Here is a 12,172-nt window from a genome sequence, read left to right as displayed (position 1 = left end):
TTGTCTGTAACAATACATTATATATTGTCTGTAACAATACATTATATATTGTCTATAACAATACATTGTATATTGTTGGTAACAATACATTGTATATTGTCTGTAACAATACATTATATATTGTCTGTAACAGTACATTATATATTGTCTGTAACAATACATTATATATTGTCTGTAACAATACATTATATATTGTCTGTAACAATACATTGTATATTGTCTGTAACAATACATTGTATACTGTCTGTAACAATACATTGTATATTGTCTGTATCAATACGTTATAAATTGTCTGTAACAGTACATTGTATATTGTCTGTAACAATGCATTATATATTGTCTGTAACAATACATTGTATATTGTCGGTAACAATACATCATATATTTTCTGTAACAGTACAGTATATTGTCCGTAACAATACATCATATATTGTCTGTAACAGTACAGTATATTGTCCGTAACAATACATTATATATTGTCCGTAACAATACATTGTATATTGTCTGTAACAATACATTATATATTGTCTGTAACAATACATTGTATATTGTCTGTAACAATACATTGTATACTGTCTGTAACAATACATTGTATATTGTCTGTAACAATACATTATATATTGTCTATAACAATACATTGTATATTGTCTGTAACAATACATTATATATTGTCTGTAACAATACATTATATATTGTCTGTAACAATACATTATATATTGTCTGTAACAATACATTATATATTGTCTGTGACAATACATCATATATTGTCTGTAACAGTACAGTATATTGTCCGTAACAATACATCATATATTGTCTGTAACAGTACATTGTATATTGTCTGTAACAATACATTATATATTGTCTGTAACAATACATTATATATTGTCTGTAACAATACATTATATATTGTCTATAACAATACATTGTATATTGTTGGTAACAATACATTGTATATTGTCTGTAACAATACATTATATATTGTCTGTAACAGTACATTATATATTGTCTGTAACAATACATTATATATTGTCTGTAACAATACATTATATATTGTCCGTAAGAATACATTGTATATTGTCTGTAACAATACATTATATATTGTCTGTAACAATACATTATATATTGTCTGTGACAATACATCATATATTGTCTGTAACATAACAGTATATTGTCTGTGACAATACATCATATATTGTCTGCAACAGTACAGTATATTGTCCGTAACAATACATCATGTATTGTCTGTAACAGTACAGTATATTGTCCGTAACAATACATTGTATATTGTCTGTAACAATACATTGTATATTGTCTGTAACAATACATTGTTTATTGTATATAACAATACATTATATATTGTCTGTAACAATACATTGTATATTGTCTATAACAATACATTGTATATTGTCCATAACAATACATTGTATATTGTCGGTAACAATACATTGTATATTGTCGGTAACAATACATTGTATATTGTCTGTAACAATACATTATATATTGTCCGTAACAATACATTATATATTTTCCGTAACAATACATTGTATATTGTCTGTAGCAATACATTATATATTGTGTATAACAATACATTATATATTGTCCATAACAATACATTGTATATTGTCCATAACAATGCATTATATATTGTCCGTAACAATACATTGTATATTGTCTGTAGCTATATATTGTCTGTAACAATACATTGTATATGGTCGGTAACAATACATTGTATATTGTCGGTAACAATACATTGTATATTGTCTGTAACAATACATTGTATATTGTCGGTAACAATACATTGTATATTGTCTGTAACAATACATTGTATATTGTCTGTAACAATACATTATATATTGCCTGTAACAATGCATTGTATATTGTCTGTAACAATACATTATATATTGTCTGTAACAATACATTGTATATTGTCTGTAACAATGCATTGTATATTGTCTGTAACAATACATTATATATTGTCTGTAACAATACATTATATATTGTTTGTATCTTACTTAGGTGGAGGAGAAGGTCAGAAAACAACACATGGAGTATATGTTGAGAGAACAACTCAAACACATCAAGAAGAGTCTAGGCATGGAGAAAGACGATAAAGATACAATAGAGGAGAAATTCAGAGAGAGGCTCAAGGTCAGAACAAGGGCAGTCTGTAATGCATCGTAGATTGTCTGATAACTATCGTTTAAATCTTGAATTACATGTATTCAAAAAATCTAACACATCCTTGGAATATTAAAATCATCATTGATAATTGTTGTACTTATTTGCCCTTATAATCTGTAATATTAATATTTATATTAATTTATCTTTGGTGCAGTCCATATGGAACTGTTGAAAATATTCAAAACATTTTTAGTCCCTGCTAATATTAGTCAATTATCAATTTGCATTAAAATTATGGGTGATTGTCAAAGCACCAATTCCAAGTAATCAAGACTTCAGAATATGTAGAATTGTTAACATCTGAACTTGTCAGTAAAGTAAAGTTTCCTTCAGTTGGATTTCTTCATGCTTGCACACATTTACTCAGTAAATTACACTTGTTCTCCAGGATTTGGTGATACCAGAACATGTTAAGACCCTTATCGATGAAGAAATGGCCAAGTTTAGCTTCCTGGATTACCATTCTGCAGAATTTAAGTGAGTATATGGTACCATGGCATACTTGATCTGATACAAGGTAGCATATTTGGCTGGTATAGCCAGTTTCCAGATTATGCAGGTTTTTGTTACATCAGTTATGTCAGAATAGACATGAATCCTGATTAGACAATGGCCGGTTTTGACAATTTATGCTGTATTAGAATTAAGATAATCTAGAATCTGGAAAGGACATACCTATATATTATTATGCTGACTTTTTCTGTATGTCAGAAAGAAAAAAAATGTGTGCATCATTTTGACATTTCTTTTTCTCTAGGATTATTATAAACTTTGTGTTGATATTTGTAGTGTTACAAGGAATTATCTTGATTGGTTGACGTCTCTACCCTGGGGAAAACATACAGAAGAAAACTTAGACTTGACTAGGGCAAAGACGATTCTGGAAGAAGACCATTATGGGATGGAAGATGTGAAAAACAGAATCCTGGTAAAAATTTTAAACAGCTTATGGTTGAAAAGTGTTTATAGGTAAATGGAGAAAAATATTCTTGCTTTATAAGACCGTATTCTTGGAGTCACTTTTGGTTGAATTCAACAAAATTTAACCTATGCAAAAAATACCTCATGGCTATAAAGACCATATTTGTCCCTTGAGTAATCTTTATAGACAGGTTTGACTGTTGGTATCTACCAGATGCCATTTAAAAATTGATGGTGTCTAATTGGGTTTAAATTTACACCTGTCCAATGACCTATTAGCTTCTATTATTATCCCCTGCCCATCGAAGTTGGCGGGGGATATACAAATGGGTTCCGTCCATCCGTCTGTCCGTCCATCTGTCCGTCCTTCTGTCCGGAGCATAACTCTAAAACCAGAAGAGATATTTCCACGAAACTTCATTGACACAATGGTCTTATGGTCTAGTAGTGCCTTTTGCTATTTTAAGGTTTTCACTGCTGAAAATGGCAGATTTTTGTGTAAGAATCGTTTCCGGAGCACAACTCTAAAACCAGCAGAGATATTTCCATGAAACTTCATTGACACATTGTTCTTATGGTCTAGTAGTGCCTTTTGCTATTTTTAGGTTTTCACTTTTTGTACTTTTTTCTGTAACCATGGAAACATTGCTGAAAATGGCAGATTTTTGTGTAAGAATTGTTTCCGGAGCACAACTCTAAAACCAGCAGAGATATTTCCATGAAACTTCATAGACATATTCTTTTTATGGTCTAGTAGTACCTTTTGCTATTTTTAGGTTTTCATTTTTTGCACATTTTCTGTTACCATGGAAACATTGCTGAAAATATCATGGTAAATGGTAAATGTTGCTTTGCAAAACTCCACCCATTTTTAGCCCACCATCATCAGATGGTGGGCTATTCAAATCGCTTTTTGTCCGTGGTCCGTCCGTCCTTCCGTCCGTCCTTCCGTCCGTCCGTCCGTTAACAATTCTTGTTATCGCTATTTCTCAGAAAGTACTGAAGGGATCTGTCTCGTATTTCATATGTAGGTTCCCCTAGGGCCCTAGTTGTGCATATTGAATTTTGGGACCAATCGGTCAACAAGATGGCCGCCAGGCAGCCATCTTGGATTTTGATACTTAAAGTTTGTTATCGCTATTTCTCAGAAAGTACTGAAGGGATCTGTCTCAAATTTCATATGTAGGTTCCCCTAGGGCCCTAGTTGTGCATATTGCATTTTGGGACCAATCGGTCAACAAGATGGCCGCCAGGCAGCCATCTTGGATTTTGATAGTTAAAGTTTGTTATCGCTATTTCTCAGAAAGTACTGACGGGATCTGTCTCAAATTTCATATATAGGTTCCCCTAGGGTCCTAGTTGTGCATGTTGTGTTTTGGGACCGATCGGTCAACAAGATGGCCGCCAGGCAGCCATCTTGGATTTTGATAGTTAAAATTTGTTGTCGCTATTTCTCAGAAAGTACTGAAGGGATCTGTCTCAAATTTTATATATAGGTTCCCCTAGGGTCCTAGTTGTGCATGTTGCGTTTTGGGACCGTCGGTCAACAAGATGGCCGCCAGGCAGCCATCTTGGATTTTGATAGTTAAAGATTGTTATCGCTATATCTCACAAAGTACTGAAGGGATCTTTCTCAAATTTCATATGTAGGTTCCCCTAGGGCTCTAGTTGTGCATAATGCGTTTTTGGATCGATCGGTCAACAAAATGGCCGCCAGGCTGCCATCTTGGATTTTGATAGTTAAGATTGTTATCGCTATTTCTCAGAAAGTATTGAATGAATCTGTCTCAAATTTCATATATAGGTTCCCCTAGGGCCCTAGTTGTGCATATTTCGATTTGGGACCGATCAATCATCAAGATGGCCGCCAAGGAGCCATCTTGGATTTTGATAGTTGAAGTTTGTTACTGCTGTTTCTCAGGAAGTACTGAAGATCTGTGACCTGTCTCAAATTTTATATATAGTATGTTTGCAAAAGTTTGAAAAGCAGAGAAAAGATCCCTCTTTCCATTGTCAGACATAGATCATTCTTTGGTGGGCGCCAAGATCCCTCTGGGATCTCTTGTTGTATATATATAGTCTAATATAAATGTCAAGGCTGTATACCTGATTCAATAATTGCAGCCCCGCTCTACTTGAATTATACTCCATCTTTCTTTAGCTCAACTTCCTTTTTCCTGTTTTTTTTCATACACAGTCTCCACTATCAAACTTACTTCAGCTTTGATATCTCCATTGGCGGGGGATCTGAATGACTATGTCCTTGTTAAAATATAAATGATTTAAATGGTAACCTTTAAAAAATGCTTGAAGCCCTGAAACAAAGTTTCTGCTTGCAGAGTAAGAGTTGTTTCTCTTTTATTGCTCTGAGTCTAAACTCAGTTAGCCCTCTACTATTTCTAGAATACAACTTCTAATCACTTGATTCTTAGCTCTTCTGCTTCTGGAAGCTCCTCCATCTATGAGGTGGAAGATCTTCTTAGAAGACTTCTCTTTTTAAAAGAGCGCAAATTAATTTGACCTCAGGAAAGCCCATTGTTTTAATATCAATTTAATCCCATATTGTATTACAGGAGTTTATTGCCGTCAGTCAACTGAAGGGAGGGACCCAAGGAAAGATCCTGTGTTTCTATGGCCCTCCAGGGGTAGGGAAGACAAGCATAGCCAAGTCTATAGCTCGGGCATTAAATAGAGAGGTAAGATTGGTGACGTGAGGATTTCAATATTTGAGTTCTGATTTGTGTAGTAAGGAAAGTGTTTTTATTCAAAGGCTGTGAATGGGTGCTCAACATGAATTTTATGAAACATGTGTAAGGTATGAAGTGACTTTTAAAATAAATGTCTTCAAAGTATAAATACATGTATTGCAAAAAAATCAAATCAGATGATTCAGAAATAATTTTGAAATTCTTAAAGTATAGTTATCATAGACTTTCTCTGCTATACCTGATATGTCACCTCTCCCGAATTTCTGGCATTTAAATCTAACTACTTATTGGATATTTGAAATTTAATATTTATTGATTATGGTACGACAGATATACTACAAAAAATGGCAAAACAATCTTTAGTGTGTTTATAGTTAAATTATTTTTTTAAAACCTATAATTACAGTTAAAGAAACAAACACTTCCAGGTAGCAAACACAATGCCAGTAGAATGTTGCTGCATTGAAATTAAAAACTGGAACAAAAATAAGAGATGACTTTTAACACATTCAGTTTACAGGATTGAAAATTGATAAAAAGTCATGACAACACACTTCTATATGATTTTACTTTCCTGTCTATAATATATTGAAACTGCACTTTGTGCAATTTCAGATTGTCGATCTTTTAATTATTACCTCACCTAGCCTAAAGATGAAAGGTTTCCTTTTAAGAGTAATATTGAATAAAAAAGTAAATTCTTTATATAATCATTACAATATCCAGGGGAGGTATACAGGCCCACTGGGCATTTTGTTCCTGATTTGTCTTAAATTTCTTTGTTAAGTTCTTTTGAATTTTAAGAAATTGAAACACAAATGATACTTTAGTGACACAATATTAACATTAAAGTTTTTCATGTTTTACAGTACTTTAGGTTCAGTGTGGGTGGAATGACTGATGTTGCTGAAATCAAAGGTCACAGGTAAGTCATATTTCTCACTCTAAGATTTTCCTCAAAGAAAACAAATACATGCATGGTCAAATTGATAATACAGTAAAACCTGCCTTAGGAAATACCTCTGTATAAAGACCACCTGCTTAATAAAACCACATACTCAGGGTCTGAAATGACCAATTCAGCCTGTGTATAACGGCCATCTGGCTATGAAGGCACTTTCCCTTTGTCCCTTTGGTGGTCGTTATTGACAGGTTTGACTGTAGTTCAACTCTCAACTCAATAAAAAAATAACAAGAAGTCAGAGCAGAATGTTTGGATACAAAGTCCTGAATATCTCTGGAGACCAGTACTAATTAAAGTAATTATAATTAGTGTCTTCGAATTAATTCTTGAGGTAGGTGAAAAAAGTCAATGAAAAATAAAACTGATTTTATTTTTTCCATAAACTACAATATAATGTTTACAGGAGAACGTATGTAGGAGCCATGCCTGGGAAAATGATCCAGTGTCTAAAGACAACAAAGACAGAAAATCCATTGGTGCTTATTGATGAGGTAAGACGGAAATTATTAGGATGGTCTATGGAATGGATAAGGATTTTCATGTGGTGAAAGTGTTTTGTTATAGATCCTGGAATCTTTTTAAAATACATTTGAATAACATATTTCTTTTGGTTTTAGGTGGTACTTTTATTAAAGGGACAATTCAGTCTAAGAGAACATTAAAATTTGTACATATATCGGGAAAAACCAGTTCTAATTGAAATGTGATCAGTCGGTTTTACTATGATATGCCTGAAAAGCCCATGGTGGTGACATGTGTGTAGATGTTCAAACTCACTCGCTGTCCGCCATGACACATTGTGGTCGAAATTCTTGTATGCCGAACCCTGTACCTTGCTTGTAAAGTAATGCAACTTTTGTCTAGAACTGCTCAAATTGCTCTGTCAGTAGTGTGTTTACCTTATTAGGTGAATTGTCTTGTCTAAAAATTATTTTATCACCTTCTCAGTGGTTATGTAGTTTATTTGTTTAACGTGCGTGACTTTGGCTCAGGTATGGGTACAGCGTCCATATTGTACCTGATTAAATGTTAAATGATTAACGATTTGATATTTCAACAATATTAATTAAATATATTAAATTTTACGTTATATGTTTCATAAGAAATGTAGAACAATACATTTATGTTATATTTTGCTTCTTGGTTATGTAAAAGAATTAGCCTGAGTGAATTGTCTCTTTAAATGCATTGATAACTTTTGTGTTCATTTTTTTAGAACTTCACTTCAATTTCAGAAATGTTATTTTGTGTTGAAGTTCCCATATTTTGTCATTGTAGGTGGATAAATTAGGTCGGAGTTGGCAGGGTGACCCATCCTCAGCATTGTTAGAACTGCTCGACCCTGAACAAAATGCCAATTTCCTAGATCACTACTTAGACGTCACAGTGGATATGTCAAAGGTAACACATTTCTTATTTTCATTCTCTCCATGATAAATCTATAACTCATTTAGCCCTGAATTTTCAAAATGAACTGGAAGATTCCAATGATATCCTCAGGGGTTAATGGGTTGATTAGTTTAGTTAAGCATGACTGAGTACAAACTATTGATAGCTTAACTAAAGCATCAATCAAAACTTTATTTGAACTTTTTTTATGCTCCTTGCATGCAGTTGAGGGACATAAAATGTTACTTGTGTCAAGTCCCCTGTTCCGTCGTAATTTCACACGGAGGCAGGGCCATTTATGTCTTAGACATTTTCTAGTGTTATTTATTTCATGTGAGTTTCGTATAATTGGTTCAATCATGGTTGACTGATTAATTTGTTATGAGTTTGATGAAACTTTAGTGATTAACATATCCTTCAGCCTCTGGCTAAGGTTCAATGACTTTGACCTGTAAATATCTGGTTAAGGTTGAGTGATTCCCTCCTACTTGGCTACAATAAGGTGACTTTGACCCGTAAATATCTGGTTAAGGTTGAGTGATTCCCTCCTACTTGGCTACAATAAGGTGACTTTGACCTGTAAATTTCTGGTTATGGTTGAGTGATTCCCTCCTACTTGGCTACAATAAGGTGACTTTGACCCGTAAATATCTGGTTATGGTTGAGTGATTCCCTCCTACTTGGCTACAATAAGGTGACTTTGACCCGTAAATATATGGTTATGGTTGAGTGATTCCCTCCTTCTTGGCTACAATAAGGTGACTTTGACCCGTAAATATCTGGTTATGGTTGAGTGATTCCCTCCTACTTGGCTACAATAAGGTGACTTTGACCTGTAAATTTCTGGTTATGGTTGAGTGATTCCCTCCTACTTGGCTACAATAAGGTGACTTTGACCCGTAAATATCTGGTTAAGGTTGAGTGATTCCCACTACTTGGCTACAATAAGGTGACTTTGACCCGTAAATATCTGGTTAAGGTTGAGTGATTCCCTCCTACTTGGCTACAATAAGGTGACTTTGACCTGTAAATATCTGGTTATGTTTGAGTGATTCCCTCCTACTTGGCTACAATAAGGTGACTTTGACCCGTAAATATTTGGTTATGGTTGAGTGATTCCCTCCTACTTGGCTACAATAAGGTGACTTTGACCTGTAAATTTCTGGTTATGGTTGAGTGATTCCCTCCTACTTGGCTACAATAAGGTGACTTTGACCCGTAAATATCTGGTTAAGGTTGAGTGATTCCCACTACTTGGCTACAATAAGGTGACTTTGAACCGTAAATATCTGGTTAAGGTTGAGTGATTCCCTCCTACTTGGCTACAATAAGGTGACTTTGACCTGTAAATATCTGGTTATGGTTGAGTGATTCCCTCCTACTTGGCTACAATAAGGTGACTTTGACCCGTAAATATCTGGTTATGGTTGAGTGATTCCCTCCTACTTGGCTACAATAAGGTGACTTTGACCTGTAAATTTCTGGTTATGGCTGAGTGATTCCCTCCTACTTGGCTACAATAAGGTGACTTTGACCCGTAAATATCTGGTTAAGGTTGAGTGATTCCCACTACTTGGCTACAATAAGGTGACTTTGAACCGTAAATATCTGGTTAAGGTTGAGTGATTCCCTCCTACTTGGCTACAATAAGGTGACTTTGACCTGTAAATATCTGGTTATGGTTGAGTGATTCCCTCCTACTTGGCTACAATAAGGTGACTTTGACCCGTAAATATTTGGTTATGGTTGAGTGATTCCCTCCTACTTGGCTACAATAAGGTGACTTTGACCTGTAAATATTTGGTTATGGTTGAGTGATTCCCTCCTACTTGGCTTCAATAAGGTGACTTTGACCCGTAAATATTTGGTTATGGTTGAGTGATTCCCTCCTACTTGGCTACAATAAGGTGACTTTGACCTGTAAATATCTGGTTATGGTTGGAGTGATTCCCTCCTACTTGGCTACAATAAGGTGACTTTGACCTGTAAATATCTGGTTATGGTTGAGTGATTCCCTCCTACTTGGCTACAATAAGGTGACTTTGACCTGTAAATATCTGGTTATGGTTGAGTGATTCCCTCCTACTTGGCTACAATAAGGTGACTTTGACCTGTAAATATCTGGTTATGGTTGAGTGATTCCCTCCTACTTGGCTACAATATGGTGACTTTGACCCGTAAATATCTGGTTGAGGTTGAGTGATTCCTTCCTTCTTTGTTCCAGGTTTTGTTTATCTGTACTGCCAATGTAACAGACACCATTCCAGAGCCACTGAAAGACCGAATGGAAATTATCGATGTCTCTGGCTATGTAGCAGAAGAAAAACTAGCCATTGCACAGGTAGAAGAATATTTTCTTTATTGATATTCACCAATGAATCAAAGTTTAGAATATATAATAATGCACGCAGCATTCATTGTAGAATATACATACTTTGGTTTGCTTTAACTCCTTTGAGGACAGAGGGGTAGGAAGAAGGCTTCAACTTGTAAATGATTCTTGCTGAGTCCTTGCTTTATCACCAACATTAACAGTTACTGTAAATTTCACTCCAACTATTGCAGGGGTTACTATCACCCCTGGAATATTTCATATCAAAATGAAGGCTCTGTGTTCAACTACAAATGAGAGGGTAATTTGGTCCTTTGATGCGTATCAATAAAATTGAATTATAATATTTACACTATGATTGGCTTTTAGCTTTGAAGTTGAGCTTCATTCTCGAGCTCTCTGTAATCTTCAAAGGAAGTCTTTGCTGGCCTATCATTGATAAGTTTTTCTCTCCTAAACTGCCTTCTGTTTTGATATTAAATATTCCAAGAATGGATATGAGTGGAGTTGATTTACAGTATTTATTAGCTCATCTGGCCCGAAGGGCCGGTAAGCTTATGTCATGGCGCGGCGTCTGTAGTCCGTCCGTTGTCCGTCGTCCGTCCGTCAACATTTCCTTTAAATCGCTACTAGTCATAAAGTTCTGCATGGATTGTAACCAAATTTGGCCACAAACATCCTTGGGGGAGGGGGAACAGAACTTGTATAAATTTTGGCTCTGACCCCCCTGGGGCAGGAGGGGTGGGGCCCAATAGGGGAAATAAAGGTAAATCCTATAAATCGCTACTTGTCCTAGAGTTCTGCATGGATTGTAACCAAATTTGGCCAGAAACATCCTTAGGAGAAGGGGAACAGAACTTGTATAAATTTTGGCTCTGACCCTCCGGAGGCAGGAGATGCAGGGCCCAATAGGGGAAATAGAGGTAAATCCTATAAAACGCTACTTGTCCTAGAGTTCTGCATGGATTGTAACCAAATTTGGCCAGAAACATCCTTAGGAGAAGGGGAACAGAACTTGTATTAATTTTGGCTCTGACCCTCCGGAGGCAGGAGATGCAGGGCCCAATAGGGGAAATAGAGGTAAATCCTATAAAACGCTACTTGTCCTAGAGTTCTGCATGGAATGTAACCAAATTTGGCCAAAAACATCCTTAGGGGAAGGGGAACAGAACTTGTATAAATTTTGGCTCTGACCCCCCGGGGGCAGGAGGGGCGGGGCCCAAAAGGGGAAATGGAGGTAAATCCTATAAATTGCTACTTGTCGTAGAGTTCTGCATGGATTGTAACCAAATTTGGCCAGAAACATCCTTAGGGGAAGGGGAACAGAACTTGTATAACTTTTGGCTCTGACCCCCCCCCCCCCCCCCCCCCCCCGGGGCAGGAGGGGCAGGGCCCAAAGGGGAAATAGAGGTAAATCCTATAAAACGCTACTTGTCCTAGAGTTCTGCATGGATTGTAACATAATTTGACCACAAACTTTCTTGGGGGAAGGGAAACAGAATTTGTATAGATTTTGGCTCTGACCCCCCTGGGGCAGGAGGGGCGGGGCCCGAAAGGGGAAATAGAGGTAAATCCTATAAATTGGTACTTGTCGTACAATTCTGCATGGATTGTAACCAAATTTGGCCACAAACATCCTTGGGGGAAGGGGAACAGAACATGTATAAATTTTGGCTC

General features: G+C 35.8%; 1 protein-coding gene across 1 annotated transcript in view; it reads left to right on the top strand.

Moving 5' to 3' along the window:
- Nucleotides 1-12,172, top strand: part of LOC138333936 (lon protease homolog, mitochondrial-like) — a 44,665-nt gene that overhangs the window by 9,829 nt on the left and 22,664 nt on the right. Inside the window, exons 10-17 of the mRNA XM_069282613.1 lie at nucleotides 2,017-2,148; nucleotides 2,570-2,658; nucleotides 2,971-3,109; nucleotides 5,676-5,798; nucleotides 6,680-6,735; nucleotides 7,178-7,265; nucleotides 8,053-8,175; nucleotides 10,388-10,504. Of these exons, the coding sequence (XP_069138714.1) occupies nucleotides 2,017-2,148; nucleotides 2,570-2,658; nucleotides 2,971-3,109; nucleotides 5,676-5,798; nucleotides 6,680-6,735; nucleotides 7,178-7,265; nucleotides 8,053-8,175; nucleotides 10,388-10,504 (867 nt within the window). The remainder of the gene's footprint in view (nucleotides 1-2,016; nucleotides 2,149-2,569; nucleotides 2,659-2,970; nucleotides 3,110-5,675; nucleotides 5,799-6,679; nucleotides 6,736-7,177; nucleotides 7,266-8,052; nucleotides 8,176-10,387; nucleotides 10,505-12,172) is intronic.

The sequence above is a fragment of the Argopecten irradians genome, chromosome 10, assembly GCF_041381155.1.
Source record: "Argopecten irradians isolate NY chromosome 10, Ai_NY, whole genome shotgun sequence".
In the NCBI taxonomy this organism is placed as follows: domain Eukaryota; kingdom Metazoa; phylum Mollusca; class Bivalvia; order Pectinida; family Pectinidae; genus Argopecten; species Argopecten irradians.
Note: the sequence above shows the minus strand (reverse complement) of the source record. Positions and strands in the feature narration are given on the sequence as shown.